General features: G+C 41.1%; 2 protein-coding genes across 3 annotated transcripts; both read right to left on the reverse strand.

Annotated features, from left to right (window-relative positions):
* Positions 1 to 3347: 3347 nt before the first annotated feature.
* Positions 3348 to 10039, reverse strand: LOC137603872 (high-affinity choline transporter 1-like). 2 transcript variants are annotated; one of them, XM_068327695.1, is made up of 8 exons: positions 9663 to 10039; positions 8649 to 8765; positions 7391 to 7546; positions 7129 to 7277; positions 6891 to 7034; positions 6575 to 6728; positions 5260 to 5477; positions 3348 to 4045 (listed from the first exon to the last, which is right to left on the reverse strand). In XM_068327695.1, exons 1-8 carry the CDS (start codon positions 9844 to 9846, stop codon positions 3521 to 3523), a joined length of 1647 nt encoding a protein of 548 aa, XP_068183796.1. In that variant the 5' UTR covers positions 9847 to 10039; the 3' UTR covers positions 3348 to 3520. The 2 variants fall into 2 exon arrangements, with proteins under 2 accessions (XP_068183796.1, XP_068183797.1); XM_068327696.1 differs by having other exon boundaries at positions 9624 to 9764.
* A 163-nt stretch (positions 10040 to 10202) lies between these two features.
* Positions 10203 to 16756, reverse strand: LOC137603871 (high-affinity choline transporter 1-like). The gene is made up of 8 exons (XM_068327694.1): positions 16544 to 16756; positions 15531 to 15647; positions 14255 to 14410; positions 13993 to 14141; positions 13755 to 13898; positions 13439 to 13592; positions 12130 to 12347; positions 10203 to 10917 (listed from the first exon to the last, which is right to left on the reverse strand). The coding sequence occupies exons 1-8, from the start codon at positions 16725 to 16727 to the stop codon at positions 10393 to 10395; spliced, it is 1647 nt and encodes a 548-aa protein (XP_068183795.1). The 5' UTR covers positions 16728 to 16756; the 3' UTR covers positions 10203 to 10392.
* Positions 16757 to 16781: the final 25 nt, after the last annotated feature.

Here is a 16781-nt window from a genome sequence, read left to right on the forward strand (position 1 = left end):
AAAGTATTCTGGTACACTGTTATGGTGACCTTGGATTTAATAAAACAGTTTACCAACACCTGCACCAGACATTGCACCCTAAATTATAACTGTGGACACTTGACCTCAAACAGCTTTGGTTACGTTACTCACAGATCTTCTTGAATCCCAAATGAAATGCACACTTTATTTTCAATAGAAAAGAGGACATGTTCAGGACCACTGGCCAACAGTCCGGTTGGCCTTCTCTTTGGATCAGTTGAGACGCTTCCTACATTGGCTAAGGCTCAGAAATATCTTGACCCAAGGAACCCGACAATTGGAACCCATCTCCCTGATGCAGCTGAATGTGGTAGTTTTTGAAGCTGTGATTCCCACCTCATTCCACTATTTCTAGATCTCTACCAGACCCTTGAATCTTCTGTTTGATAATTTGCTGAAGCCCACAGTAATCTCTTTTGCTGGTGCATCTTCTTCTGTCACATTTTGCCCTTCCACTGGACATAGCACTCTGTAGTAGTCAACCTGCTTGCCTATGAACTTCTGTGGCTTACCCATCCTATGGAGGGTATCACTGTGGGGAGGTAGGGTCCCAAATGTAGGGACAAATAAAGGATTACTGTATCTTTCACATTGATGGTCTTCTGCCCAATTGTAGTCTGCAGTCTCTCCCCTATTTAACCAAACTGAGAAATTCAACAAGCAATGAAGCAATACAACCTGGAGAAACCTGTGCAGATGCTCTGACTTGAGGACATGATTAGTGTGTGACACTCAGTTCAAAACATTCATACTCATATTTACTCATACAAAATTTGGGCGTATTTCTTTCCCATAGTATTTTTTTTGAATTCCTGTTTGTGTGGATTTTATGAGCTTGAAGACCATATTATTTAAAAATATAGAAATACTCGAAATTGTTGGTGAGACCTGAATCTATCTGCTATGAAAGTTTATCTTTTTGAATGGAATTCTGGAAATAAATATGTTTCCATTGTATACTAATGTTTTGAAAAGTGTCTATGTCATAAAACCAATCTTTGAGACTTTCGGTTATGTAATTCCTGCTCCAAATGGTCTTTAATGACATCATAAGAATTGTGATTTATATTCTTTATAAAATTTCTAAATCGTGTGCTGGCTACATGACAGAAATATGACAGACGATAAAATTCTACAGGTGAAACAGGATGGTGGAAAGACTCCCTTTTGTTGCCCATACTACCCACGACCCACTCCCTCATGGTGCCCCTAACCTGACAAACTGGTTATTCCATCAGGTAACCTGTGACTCAGGTGAGGTAGGACTCCACGCTCATCTCCTCAAGCTCAAGTTGGTGTCTATAAGGGAGGGGTGGGGCTTCAGCAGCAGGGAAGTACCAGGTGATGACAAACAGGTGGACTTATTGACTTTGTCCACACCTACAGCTGTTTGACTGTTCTTCCTATCAGAATATGATAACATGATAAAATGTCCCTCGCTTCATCTGATGAAATGTAACACAATGACTATTGGAACACAACATGCAGCTCAACCACCTGAAAGGAAGTGAATACAGCTAACAACGTGATAGTGATATCGTTTTTTTCTGATTGTGTTAAAATGTAAAGTAAAAAATGTAGACAGAGTACTACAAGTTTTAATAAAAATCTTACCAATAATAAAAGTTTAGCTGTATGACAGGAACAGAGCAATTATCCGCATCATCCCCATCGATGGTGTGCAAATTATCTCAACACTGCCAACAATGGTTTTTCCTCCAATCCATGTTGCTACAGGAAAACACTGATAAAGTCAGTTGACTTCACAATCATCAACTTTAGAAACTTGTTCTGTCAGCTGTTCCCTCCTCACCTGTCATGGTGAAGACCCCCACCACCCAGTTGATGCTCCGGTTTCCCACCAGGACCATCTCCATCCCAGTGGCTCCACTTCTCTTCTGTTTCCTTTTGGACTTGAAAGAAGCCCAGATTCCAGTCCCAAGAACCAGCAGGTAGAAAACCACCATCACTATCACTCCTGGGATGTTAACAGCCATGATGTCTGTTTTGATGTCTTCCCAACTCGCTGAAGTCTGACCATATAATTATAAAAGACAGCCGTGCAGAGAACAATATTCATGAATTGAAGATAATTACCAACCATCTCAACCAATAGAAGCTGACTTCTTTGAATAAAAACTGGTTTTCAGTTTACCTTGCAAACAAACAACATCTTTACCAACGAGAACTAGATCTGGTGTCAGTTGACCTATCTGCCAACACGAGGTTAAGAACGAGATATGGACTCAGCTGACGTTACATCCATCCTATTTGTGTGTGTGTGTGTGTGTGTGTGTGTGTGTGTGTGTGTGTGTGTGTGTGAGTGTTGGCAATAATTCTGAGGACATAGCAGACATGACCGAAGCAGAGCTAAGAAGTTAGCCAAATATAAGGTGACCACAATACTCAAAGTCAACTGTAAATAAGATCAAAACATGGCGACACCTGTGGCCCCAGTGCAGTTGCCCGGTCCCATGTGGTTAGAAGTGATGCTTTTAGTAGGGTTAGTGTTTGTGAGGGTGGAGCTTGTGGCAGCAGTGAGTTTTCATTGACAGGTAGAGTTGCTTGTCATCACCATAGCCAAATTCAAGTAGATGGTGGCAAAAGATGTGCCCAAGGTGTAATATAGAGATAATGAAGAGGAGGGGACCAAGCACCTAGCCTTGGGGGACACTGTGGCTTACAGGGATAAAGTTGGAAGTGTGGGTGACGTAGACAGTGGGCTACTTCACAAATGGATAACAGTATGTGAAGCTGGCAGACTGTGTGTTGGATGTTGTGATGTGCCATCAGGGACCCCAGAACACAGTGCTCTACCCTTTCGTTTACACCCTCTACACCTCTGACTGCAGAAATAAAGCAGTAAACTGTCACATGCAGAAGTTCTATTTTTATACATGAATTATAGGGCATGGATCTGAGGGGAGGGACCAGGAATACAGGAAGACGATCAAGGAATTAGTTTGCTGGTGTGAGCTAAACTGTCTCTACACAAACCCAGTAAAGATAAAGGAGATGGTCATCAACTTCAGCAGGGAACCAACACAGATTATATGGGTGAATGTCCATGGTGTAGACATAGAAGTGATGGAGATACGAATACCGTGGTGTTCAATCACCAATAAGATGGACGGGACTGACAACACGGAACCTTTATACAATTGCCAAGATGGGAATTTTACCTTCGGGGACAAAAAAATAAACACTTTCTTTTGTACTATTTCAGTTCACATTGAATGGAAGTCATTCAGGATCATTTTGAATCGTGGACAACTATATATAATAAATCAGAATTTTATTGATTTTGTAATTCATTTTTACTGCTTTCACCAGAAACAGCTAACGTCAGAATGTAAATGTAGGAAAAAATTATGACAGGCAGAGCAACTCTTTGAAACACAGATGTTGTTTCTCTCTCAATGATTTAGTAGCATTTTAGAATATTCAATAAGATAAACACACTCCTGAACATACTGTGTTCATAACTGGCTATAATATTTCATTCAGAGTAGTTTATGTTCATTTCCTCATTCTCTTTCTCCTGTATGGCGCCACCTACTGGTGACAGTGGTACTGGTGAGTGCTGGGCTTTCACTTTGAACACATCCCACCTCTCAGGTAGAACACCTTTGTTGAAGAGGACAGAAGCCAGGTAGGAGAACAACAAGATGGCAGCAATGGTGGACAGCATGGAGATGGTCTTAACTGGAGCGTACTGGACATAAACACCATCCTCCAGAGTGCATCCTGGGAAATGTAGGACTGGTTCCAATCCTAGTAAAGGGTCTCCACTCAGCAGTTTTAACATCAGTGGTATCAGTATACCCATTAAAGCCCCATAACCATTGGAGATATTAAAGAAGAGGACACAGACAAGTTGTGGGAAAATAACAATATAACACAATTCATTAGCAAGAAACCAAAACACTACAATTCCTCTGTTCAACATGGCGAGCGACGTTCCGACCACACCCACCACCACCACAGAAGCCCAGACCACCCACTGACTCTCTCGGTCCGAAGCCTAAAGGAGAAGATAAAGATCATCTAAACATGATATAATCTGTTGACATCTCTCACTGCTTTATTCCTACTTTTTTTAATCAATCTTACCAGTTTTTATGAAATGTGTCCTCTCTTGCCTCATGTTTTCTGTCTTTATAATAATCAAAGAAAGATTCAACTGGACTTGCTTAAAGTTGGTTAAGTGAATCAGCCTTTTTGTGGCTGCTCTTCTTCATTTACCTCAATCTGATACCCTAACCCACACAGATGTTCAGTTTTATATTCAATATTTTGTCAGAATGTCAACAACCTGAGACTACTTTCAAAAATTGTCCTGGATTTAGTGAGTAATGAATGTACCCCATTGGTTATGATTATGAACCCACATCACTTTCAGATGGCCTAAGTAATATCATCACCCACATGACTAGTTATATTCCAAACGTATTTGTTGTTACTAACTTCAAATGGGATGTTGTTCACACGTTCATGAAGTATTGGTGAGTGATATTTTGTCAAATGATTGATAAAGAGTCTGTCTTAGCTCACTTTGGTTGGGTTTGCATTAGTTTTTGGGGCAAATCTGTAGCAGGCCTTCACAGTTGGATTGTCCAAGTTAGCAATCTGTACATACTTGCTAGTCAACACTGACCGTTTTTGCAAGTGAACAATGTCTTTGTTAATCTTTAACTCTGATTTGTTACTTATTTCAGGTGAATAAGACAGAGGAAGAGATCAAATCAGGTTCAATAAAACCGAACTTACCCAATGTTTCAAGCAATGGAATATGTTTGTTCATTTTATTTATTTACTAGCACTTATTACAGGGCTCTGAGAGCCATTATTAACAGATCATAATCACTAAAGAAATAGTCTGGTTTATGTTCATCCTGCCTTCACCTCTGGTATATTGTTTTGACATCCTCACCAACATGTCTTCTTATTCACGTTATGTTTGCAAGACATCTGGAGAGCTCCCTCGCAAGGATAATTTCACATTCTAATGTTCTGTAACCTAAATTCAACTGAGATAGATGTCATTTACATTAGGCTTCAAAGTCTGGTAGCCTTCAGGAATTAGTCAGAATGATTATACTCAGGACCTGCTAAATGGGAAACTGCTGGAGGGTGACCTAATCGTTTTCATTTTTGTGAATGAGATGGTCAGAGTAACGGCCTTTAAATATCTAGACAGATGGACAGGTGGGCTTGAAGTCAGGTGTGTTTTCTTACCTGAGGTCTCAGGATGTTCTTGTAAATGTTATTGGTGAAGACAGAAGACGCTGAAAGTAAACCAGAGTCAGCGGATGACATCGCAGCAGCAGCCACACACCCAATACCAATGATGGAGATGAAGGGTGGGGTGAGGTGCTGCAGGGCGATGGGTAGAGATTGTGAAGCTTCTCCACGTTCATATGGAGATGGAGAACCATAGGTGGTCTGGTTCCAGTCTGAGATTTGGATGAAAGACAAAAGAAAGACTGAAAGAATCATCACATGATGTTTTTGATCTGCATTCCACAATCTTAGCTAGATAAAAAAGGTTTAACAACACTAAGCAGTAATTCAATGTGGAAATTACACAATTGGGGTATAAAAAGGGGGTGTCATACATGTTATTTTTGCACAACCAATTAAGATTGACCTGACCAAGAATTGAATTTTCATGTTGTCGTCACATGTATGAATAGATGGAGCGTTGGCTGTTCACCACCTGTACCTGATGTCAGGTGAGAACCTGTCCTCGTCTTGTAGGAGTGGAACTCGTGCTGTTAACCCCCAGTCATGTCTCAGGCATTGAACAGCGGAACGCCCATCCCATCCTCACGGGTAAGTATGTCAGGGAGATTCTCCCTGCTAAATCAGTCTTCTAAATCTGTCATCCTTGACAGTACACTATCCTAAAAGTCACACATCAGCAACATCACCAGGTCTGCCTACTGCCACCTACGTCATATCAATTAACTCCACCCCACACGCCAAATGACCAGTTGCTGAATGTACAGGTATACCTCAAACCCAATGATGGTGACAAGGAAGAGGAGTAAACAATAAGAAGGGCAGGACACCAACATGGGAGGTACCACCGTCAGGCAAAGTAACTGACATCACTATGATCTACCAATGACTGGGTAATGTTAAACAGATAGGCAGCACAGAGGTGCTGATCGCGGCAGCACAAGACCAGGCCTTCAACACAAAGGCCATGGAAGCCAGGGTAGACCGGAATTATGGTGCAAAAGCTTTGCAAAGATTTGTGTTGAAGTTAATCAAAATGTCTTTAACCAAATTAGTGGCCATGTGATGAGCTCACATCTCATCTGGGGTGTACCCCACTTCTCACCCGTACTCAGCTGTGATAAGCTGCAACAGACCTGTAACCCATAAGGTGCACAAGTGGCTTTTGACAAGACGATAGCAATTGTTTTATCTACACCCGCTTTTCAGTCTTGTGGGACAATGGACAACGATGGACGATGAATCAACATGGATCATCAAATGTCTGCTTTAGAAAGATTTGGACCATCAATTTATGGTTCACCATTACCTGTGGATGCAGCAGCTGCTCCAATGAGTATAGGAGGTATTGAAAATATGAGTATTAAGAAAGCTGAAGCAAAGCAGGAAATCTTTGCTGAAGCAGTAGAAGAAGCTGACAAGATCCTCTGGTGGAGGGCCTGGTATCCCAACCCCCCCACTCCCTGAAAGTAAACCAGATCATTTGTTAATTTGCATCTGCATCATCTTAATCTCTAAAACAGTCAATACAATAGTTATATCCGACATTGATCACTATTCTATATTTATCTATGGAAGCAAAAGTGTATTCGATTTATTAAAGGACATACTGTAAGTTTTCTTACAAAATATAAGAAGTTATCAATCATGATCCAGATCTTCTTCATCTCTGGTTGACCAATCCAGGGAGCGTTTAAGGTGTTGTTCATCAGAGTCTGACTGATGTCCAAGGTGTGAGGACTCGTCATGACAAAGGGAACACAGATGGACTGAGAGACAAAAGAAGAGAAAAGTTCATAATTTTACATAATTATTACTACTATTAATTGCAAAATATGCTTGTTAAACTGTCCAGTAACTCACCAAACCTCCTAAAATGAGGAACAGTTGTATAATATCTGTGTAGGCCACAGAGTAGAGACCTCCCATCAGGGTGTAGATAATGACAACAGCAGCAGAGATCCAGACACAAAGAGAATATGGCAAATCCAGAACCACACTCATGGTTCCTCCTGTAGGATATAATGAAACTCAAGACTTACTGTTTAGTGACACACTAATAGATTGTGCAAAATAAAATCTTGTACATATATTAGCAAATGAAGATACAATATACACATTCTACCTAAACCAGTGAGTGTTCCAGGCAGCCAGGTGGCATCAATTACAAGCAAAATGAGACTCATTCCAGCCATTATTACTTTTCCATACTTGATGTGGAAAGAGTCCAGCATCGTCACACAGTTTAATTCTCTCAGTGGTTTGACAAACAGGAGACCTCCTACATTGGAACACATTAAAAAAAAAATGAAGGGAAAGACAACAAACAGGAAAGGTATTTTAAAATGCAGTAAATGCCAACTGTAATGATCTTGAGTCCAGTATAAAAAGTTTAAATGAAAAAAATGAAATCACTTTATTAATCTTCCGTAGGAGAAATTATTTGTTTACTGTAGCACACAGTCATTGTTAATCACATGTGTATGTATTTTGGTACAGGCCCCTAACACACACACACACACACCAGAGGCCTGTAGGCATGCAAATGATGGCGAGGTAGAGCGGTGGGCAGCTCCTTCACGATGCACCCAATGAGCAACTTGTATGGAGATAGTGCCTTGCTCAAAGGCTCTCGGTAATGCTCAGGAGGTAAACTGGCACCTCTGTCTATCAGTTCAAACTCCAAATGTTGTGGCCCACATGTGTCATGAACCAGAACACTCTTGGGTCCACAGTCCAAGATTTAGTGGACTGTGCTACTACCGCCCCAATGTCTTCATTTACTTCGTCGTATGTCTTCGACAAAAATAGTTGGTTTGGCAAAATTTGAAATGTAATTCCCCCTCTGCTCACTAATCTTTTTGATTATATTCAAAAGTGATTTGAAAGCATAATTATTATGTGGCTACATGACAGGAATATGTCCCTTTTGTTACCCATACTACCCATGACCACCTCCCTCACGCTGCCCCCAGCCTGACAAAAAGGTCACTCCATCAGGTAACCTGTGACCCAGGTGAGGTAGGAGTCCACCATCAAGTTCAAGTTGTGGTTTACAAGAAAGTGGTGGGGCTTCAGGAGCAGGGAAATACCAGGTGATGACAAACAGGTGGACTCATTGACTTTGTCCACACCTACAGCTGTATGACTGTTGTACTGATCAGAGTATTATAACATGATAAGATGTTCTCTCGCTTCACCTGAGGTAATGTAAAAAAGTGACTGTTGGAGGAAAACAAGCTGCTCAACCACCTGAAGGGAAGACAAAACGACTAACTGATGGAGGGTAAATATTAGTGTGATTCTATGTCATTGTCAAACCATAACGGTGAAGTTACACATCCACACAAACACTGTTCTACCAGAGGTAATAAAACTCTTACCAATTACAAACGTTGAGCTGTATGACAGGAACAGAACTATTACCCGGATCAGCCCCATGGATGGTGTGCACATCATCTCAACACTGCCAACAATTGCACCTCCTCCAATCCACGTTGCTACAGGATAGATGATCATATGACTATGACTCTGCATGTCATCAATATTACCTGATTAAAAACAATACACTACCTAATTTAATTGCAGACAAACTGTCTTTGGAGAAGATAATATTTGGAGAATGTTATGATGACTGTCATGACAGACCTTCAAAACAGGAGGTCTGAGGCAGGTATTGGGTGCGGACCAAATTAGTGATAGTGTCTTTGCAGAAAGACCATGTGACAGTCCCCCGATTAAGTTGGTACTTCCTCCAAATGCAGAGGCTCCACTTGTGGGTGGAGTTACTTCAGTTTAGAGCACCTGGTGGTCTGTGATTATTTAGGCCCCTTCAGGTTTCAGTGCTGCTCTACTCTGCCAATGACGTCCTACCTGTTTAGTCAGTCATGTTGTCCTCATGTTTACCTTAATCATTACATAATTCACCACAGTGAATCATAGTGTTATGAATAGGAATGCACTTTTAATTCTTTAATTAAAAGTGACAAAACATTTTTAAACAGATATTCCACACCTGGTGTCCTGGAAACAACTGTTTTTGGGATGATTGACTTGCCTGTGACTTGTCTGAATAGACCTCCTGCTCAGGTTGTGATAAATACCTTGTCATGTCCCAGAGGCACACTCTGAAAACTAATAAACATTTCTCTCTCAAGATCCACTCTGCAAGTAATTTAGAAGGAACGTTATTTCAGATATTTAGACTGATTGGAAAATGTGGTGCTGTTTGCTCTTCATCTGGATGAACAATTCTGAAAGTGCAGATGAAAGTTGGTCTGTGCATGCGCACAAACTTAATTTGTAGTCCTAAAGATAATTTCCTTAAGAGTCATGACTGGATGGAAAAACAATCATACCTTTTAGATACTTGTTCTGTCAGCCGTTTCCTCCTAAACCTGTCATGGTGAAAACCCCCACCACCACATTGATGCTCCGGTTTCCCAGCAGGACCATCTCCATTCCAGTGGCTCCACTTCTCTTCTGTTTCCTTTTGGACTTGAAAGAAGCCCAGATTCCGATCCCAAGAACCAGCAGGTAGAAAAACACCATCACTATCACTCCTGGGACGTTAACGGCCATGATGGACTGGTTGACTGTGGGCACTGGTGGCTGATGTCAGAAAGGCTGGCTGAGTCAAAAGTGAATGATAAACCTGATTTAAACCAACGCCATCCGAAGGCAAAACTAGTTTCATCCAGTTTATCGTTTTAGGAGGCCTCAGTCTGGGGGTAGACTGTTCTTGTGCTTCCATGGTCTGTGCAGCTTTATCCAGCCACTGGTAGGTCTTCTTGATATCAGCCACTTCCTCTATTTGACAGTGGTACATGCCGTGTAGGGGCTTTTACACACACGCACACACGTTATGGACAACAATACAGATTATTTGCCTGAACTTTTCTAATTTAACATATTTTCTTTTCCGTCTTTCAACAGGAAACAACAATGTAAATGCAGGAAGAGATTTATTTCAGACCAATGAACAACTTTTCAGAATTCAGATACTATTTTGTAATTAAAATTTGAGTGATTCACTTTCAATGATTTAGTAGTTCTTATGAATACTACATAAGAAGAAACAACCTACTGAACACACAGGGACACACTGGGTTCATAACTGGCTATATCTCACTCAGTGGTGCTTCTGTTTAATTCCTCATTCTCTTTCTCCTGTATGGCGCCACCTACTGGTGACAGTGGTACTGGTGAGTGCTGGGCTTTCACTTTGAATACATCCCACCTCTCAGGTAGAACACCTTTGTTGAAGAGGACAGAAGCCAGGTAGGAGAACAACAAGATGGCAGCAATGGTGGACAGCATGGAGATGGTCTTAACTGGAGCGTACTGGACATAAACACCATCCTCCAGAGTGCATCCTGGGAAATGTAGGACTGGTTCCAATCTTAGTAAAGGGTCTCCACTCAGCAGTTTTAACATCAGTGGTATCAGTATACCCATTAAAGCCCCATAACCATTGGAGATATTAAAGAAGAGGACACAGACAAGTTGTGGGAAAATAACAATATAACACAATTCATTAGCAAGAAACCAAAACACTACAATTCCTCTGTTCAACATGGCGAGCGACGTTCCGACCACACCCACCACCACCACAGAAGCCCAGACCACCCACTGACTCTCTCGGTCCGAAGCCTAAAGGAGAAGATAAAGATCATCTAAACATGATATAATCTGTAGACATCTCTCACTGCTTTATTTCTACTTTTTTTAATCAATCTTACCAGTTTTTATGAAATGTGTCCTCTCTTGCCTCATGTTTTCTGTCTTTATAATAATCAAAGAAAGATTCAACTGGACTTGCTTAAAGTTGGTTAAGTGAATCAGCCTTTTTGTGGCTGCTCTTCTTCATTTACCTCAATCTGATACCCTAACCCACACAGATGTTCAGTTTTATATTCAATATTTTGTCAGAATGTCAACAACCTGAGACTACTTTCAAAAATTGTCCTGGATTTAGTGAGTAATGAATGTACCCCATTGGTTATGATTATGAACCCACATCACTTTCAGATGGCCTAAGTAATATCATCACCCACATGACTAGTTATATTCCAAACGTATTTGTTGTTACTAACTTCAAATGGGATGTTGTTCACACGTTCATGAAGTATTGGTGAGTGATATTTCGTCAAATGATTGATAAAGAGTCTGTCTTAGCTCACTTTGGTTGGGTTTGCATTAGTTTTTGGGGCCAATCTGTAGCAAGCCTTCAGTTGGATTGTCCAAGTTAGCAATCTGTACATACTTGCTAGTCAACACTGACCGTTTTTGCAAGTGAACAATGTCTTTGTTAATCTTTAACTCTGATTTGTTACTTATTTCAGGTGAATAAGACAGAGGAAGAGATCAAATCAGGTTCAATAAAATCGAACTTACCCAATGTTTCAAGCAATGGAATATGTTTGTTCATTTTATTTATTTACTAGCACTTATTACAGGGCTCTGAGAGCCATTATTAACAGATCATAATCACTAAAGAAATAGTCTGGTTTATGTTCATCCTGCCTTCACCTCTGGTATATTGTTTTGACATCCTCACCAACATGTCTTCTTATTCACGTTATGTTTGCAAGACATCTGGAGAGCTCCCTCGCAAGGATAATTTCACATTCTAATGTTCTGTAACCTAAATTCAACTGAGATAGATGTCATTTACATTAGGCTTCAAAGTCTGGTAGCCTTCAGGGATTAGTCAGAATGATTATACTCAGGACCTGCTAAATGGGAAACTGCTGGAGGGTGACCTAATCGTTTTCATTTTTGTGAATGAGATGGTCAGAGTAACGGCCTTTAAATATCTAGACAGATGGACAGGTGGGCTTGAAGTCAGGTGTGTTTTCTTACCTGAGGTCTCAGGATGTTCTTGTAAATGTTATTGGTGAAGACAGAAGATGCTGAAAGTAAAGCAGAGTCAGCTGATGACATCGCAGCAGCAGCCACACACCCAATACCAATGATGGAGATGAAGGGTGAGGTGAGGTGCTGCAGGGCGATGGGTAGAGATTGTGAAGCTTCTCCACGTTCATATGGAGATGGAGAACCATAGGTGGTCTGGTTCCAGTCTGAGATTTGGATGAAAGACAAAAGACAGACTGAAAGAATCATCACATGATGTTTTTGATCTGCATTCCAAAATCTTAGCTAGATAAAAAAGGTTTAACAACACTAAGCAGTAATTCAATGTGGAAATTACACAATTGGGGTATAAAAAGGGGGTGTCATACATGTTATTTTTGCACAACCAATTAAGATTGACCTGACCAAGAATTGAATTTTCATGTTGTCGTCACATGTATGAATAGATGGAGCGTTGGCTGTTCACCACCTGTACCTGATGTCAGGTGAGAACCTGTCCTCGTCTTGTAGGAGTGGAACTCGTGCTGTTAACCCCAAGTCATGTCTCAGGCATTGAACAGCGGAACGCCCATCCCATCCTCACGGGTAAGTATGTCAGGGAGATTCTCCCTGCTAAATCAGTCTTCTAAATCTGTCATCCTTGACAGTACACTATCCTAAAAGTCACACAATAGCAACATCACCAGGTCTGCCTACTTCCACCTACGTCATATCAATCAACTCCACCCCACACTCCAAATGACCAGTTGCTGAATGTATACCTCAAACCCAATGATGGTGACAAGGAAGAGGAGTAAACAATAAGAAGGGCAGGACACCAACATGGGAGGTACCACCGTCAGGCAAAGTAACTGACATCACTATGATCTACCAATGACTGGGTAATGTTAAACAGATAGGCAGCACAGAGGTGCTGATCGCGGCAGCACAAGACCAGGCCTTCAACACAAAGGCCATGGAAGCCAGGGTAGACCGGAATTATGGTGCAAAAGCTTTGCAAAGATTTGTGTTGAAGTTAATCAAAATGTCTTTAACCAAATTAGTGGCCATGTGATGAGCTCACATCTCATCTGGAGTGTACCCCACTTCTCACCCGTACTCGGCTGTGATAAGCTGCAACAGACCTGTAACCCATAAGGTGCACAAGTGGCTTTTGACAAGACGATAGCAATTGTTTTATCTACACCCGCTTTTCATTCTTGTGGGACAATGGACAACGATGGACGATGAATCAACATGGATCATCAAATGTCTGCTTTAGAAAGATTTGGACCATCAATTTATGGTTCACCATTACCTGTGGATGCAGCAGCTGCTCCAATGAGTATAGGAGGTATTGAAAATATGAGTATTAAGAAAGCTGAAGCAAAGCAGGAAATCTTTGCTGAAGCAGTAGAAGAAGCTGACAAGATCCTCTGGTGGAGGGCCTGGTATCCCAACCCCCCCACTCCCTGAAAGTAAACCAGATCATTTGTTAATTTGCATCTGCATCATCTTAATCTCTAAAACAGTCAATACAATAGTTATATCCGACATTGATCACTATTCTATATTTATCTATGGAAGCAAAAGTGTATTCTATTTATTAAAGGACATACTGTAAGTTTTCTTACAAAATATAAGAAGTTATCAATCATGATCCAGATCTTCTTCATCTCTGGTTGACCAATCCAGGGAGCGTTTAAGGTGTTGTTCATCAGAGTCTGACTGATGTCCAGGGTGTGAGGACTCGTCAGGACAAAGGGAACACAGATGGACTGAGAGACAAAAGAAGAGAAAAGTTCATAATTTTACATAATTATTACTACATTTAATTGCAAAATATGCTTGTTAAACTGTCCGGTAACTCACCAAACCTCCTAAAATGAGGAACAGTTGTATAATATCTGTGTAGGCCACAGAGTAGAGACCTCCCATCAGGGTGTAGATAATGATGACAGCAGCAGAGATCCAGACACAAAGAGAATATGGCAAATCCAGAACCACACTCATGGTTCCTCCTGTAGGATATAATGAAACTCAAGACTTACTGTTTAGTGACACACTAATAGATTGTGCAAAATAAAATCTTGTACATATATTAGCAAATGAAGATACAATATACACATTCTACCTAAACCAGTGAGTGTTCCAGGCAGCCAGGTGGCATCAATTACAAGCAAAATGAGACTCATTCCAGCCATTATTACTTTTCCATACTTGATGTGGAAAGAGTCCAGCATCGTCACACAGTTTAATTCTCTCAGTGGTTTGACAAACAGGAGACCTCCTACATTGGAACACATTAAAAAAAAAAAATGAAGGGAAAGACAACAAACAGGAAAAGTATTTTAAAATGCAGTAAATGCTAACTGTAATGATCTTGAGTTCAGTATAAAAAGTTTAAATGAAAAAAGTGAAATCACTTTATTAATCTTCCGTAGGAGAAATTATTTGTTTACTGTAGCACACATTAGTCGCTGTTAATCACATGTGTATGTATTTTGGTACAGGCCCCTAACACACACACACACACACACACACACACACACACACACACACACCAGAGGCCTGTAGGCATGCAAATGATGGCGAGGTAGAGCGGTGGGCAGCTCCTTCACGATGCACCCAATGAGATGCCTTGCTCAAAGGCTCTCGGTAATGCTCAGGAGGTAAACTGGCACCTCTCTCTATCAGTTCAAACTCCAAATGTTGTGGCCCACATGTGTCATGAACCAGAACACTCTTGGGTCCACAGTCCAAGATTTAGTGGACTGTGCTACTACCGGCCCAATGTCTTGATTTACTTCGTCGTATGTCTGCGACAAAAATAGTTGGTTTGGCAAAATTTGAAATGTAATTCCCGCTCTGCTCACTAATCTTTTTGATTATATTCAAAAGTGATTTGAAATCATAATTATTATGTGGCTACATGACAGGAATATGTCCCTTTTGTTACCCATACTACCCATGACCACCTCCCTCACGCTGCCCCCAGCCTGACAAAAAGGTCACTCCATCAGGTAACCTGTGACCCAGGTGAGGTAGGAGTCCACCATCAAGTTCAAGTTGTGGTTTACAAGAAAGTGGTGGGGCTTCAGGAGCAGGGAAATACCAGGTGATGACAAACAGGTGGACTCATTGACTTTGTTCACACCTACAGCTGTATGACTGTTGTACTGATCAGAGTATTATAACATGATAAGATGTTCTCTCGCTTCACCTGAGGTAATGTAAAAAAGTGACTGTTGGAGGAAAACAAGCTGCTCAACCACCTGAAGGGAAGACAAAACGACTAACCAACTGATGGAGGGTAAATATTAGTGTGATTCTATGTCATTGTCAAACCATAATGGTGAAGTTACACATCCACACAAACACTGTTCTAGCAGAGGTAATAAAACTCTTACCAATTACAAACGTTGAGCTGTATGACAGGAACAGAACTATCACTCGGATCAGCCCCATGGATGGTGTGCACATCATCTCAACACTGCCAACAATGGCACTTCCTCCAATCCACGTTGCTACAGGATAGATGATCATATGACTATTGACTCTGCATGTCATCAATATTACCTGATTAAAAACAATACACTACCTAATTTAATTGCAGACAAACTGTCTTTAGAGAAGATAATATTTGGAGAATGTTATGATGACTGTCATGACAGGCCTTCAAAACAGGAGGTCTGAGGCAGGTATTGGGTGCGGACCAAATTAGTGATAGTCTCTTTGCAGAAAGACCATGTGACAGTCCCCCGATTAAGTTGGTACTTCCTCCGAATGCAGAAGTTCCACTTGTGGGTGGAGTTACTTCAGTTTAGAGCACCTGGTGATCTGTGATTATTTAGACCCCTTCAGGTTTCAGTGCTGCTCTACTCTGCCAATGACGTCCTGCCTGTTTAGTCAGTCATGTTGTCCTCATGTTTACCTTAATCATTACATAATTCACCACAGTGAATCATAGTGTTATGAATAGGAATGCACTAGTCACTTTTAATTAAAGAATTAAAACATTTTTTAAACAGATATTCCACACCTGGTGTCCTGGAAACAACTGTTTTTGGGATGATTGACTTGCCTGTGACTTGTCTGAATAGACCTCCTGCTCAGGTTGTGATAAATACCTTGTCATGTCCCAGAGGCACACTCTGAAAACTAATAAACATTTCTCTCTCAAGATCCACTCTGCAAATAATTTAGAAGGAACGTTATTTCAGATATTTAGACTGACTGGAAAATGTGGTGCCGTTTGCTCTTCATCTGGATGAACAATTCTGAAAGTGCAGATGAAAGTTGGTCTGTGCATGCGCACAAACTTAATTTGTAGTCCTAAAGATAATTTCCTTAAGAGTCATGACTGGATGGAAAAACAATCATACCTTTTAGATACTTGTTCTGTCAGCTGTTTCGTCCTCACCTGTCATGGTGAAGATCCCCACCACCACATTGATGCTCCGGTTTCCCAGCAGGACCATCTCCATTCCAGTGGCTCCACTTCTCTTCTGTTTCCTTTTGGACTTGAAAGAAGCCCAGATTCCAGTCCCAAGGACCAGCAGGTAGAAAAACACCATCACTATCACTCCTGGGACGTTAACGGCCATGACGGACTAGTTGACTGTGGGCACTGGTGGCTGATGTCAGAAAGGCTGGCTGAG

Source organism: Antennarius striatus, chromosome 11 (assembly GCF_040054535.1).
Source record: "Antennarius striatus isolate MH-2024 chromosome 11, ASM4005453v1, whole genome shotgun sequence".
NCBI classification, from domain to species: Eukaryota; Metazoa; Chordata; class Actinopteri; order Lophiiformes; family Antennariidae; genus Antennarius; species Antennarius striatus.

Bases quoted from the DNA above. Each gene is read 5' to 3' on its own strand.
- LOC137603872 (XM_068327695.1), bottom strand. From the start codon at position 9,846: ATGGCCGTTAACGTCCCAGGAGTGATAGTGATGGTGTTTTTCTACCTG. The intron at 8,766-9,662 runs GTTTAGGAGGAA...TCTATCCTGTAG, and splicing joins GGGGGTTTTCACCATGACAG to CAACGTGGATTGGAGGAGGT. The intron at 7,278-7,390 runs GTAGAATGTGTA...TATATCCTACAG, and splicing joins TGGAACACTCACTGGTTTAG to GAGGAACCATGAGTGTGGTT.
- LOC137603871 (XM_068327694.1), bottom strand. From the start codon at position 16,727: ATGGCCGTTAACGTCCCAGGAGTGATAGTGATGGTGTTTTTCTACCTG. The intron at 15,648-16,543 runs GTGAGGACGAAA...TCTATCCTGTAG, and splicing joins GGGGATCTTCACCATGACAG to CAACGTGGATTGGAGGAAGT. The intron at 13,593-13,754 runs GTAAGAAAACTT...GTTTACTTTCAG, and splicing joins TTGATAACTTCTTATATTTT to GGAGTGGGGGGGTTGGGATA.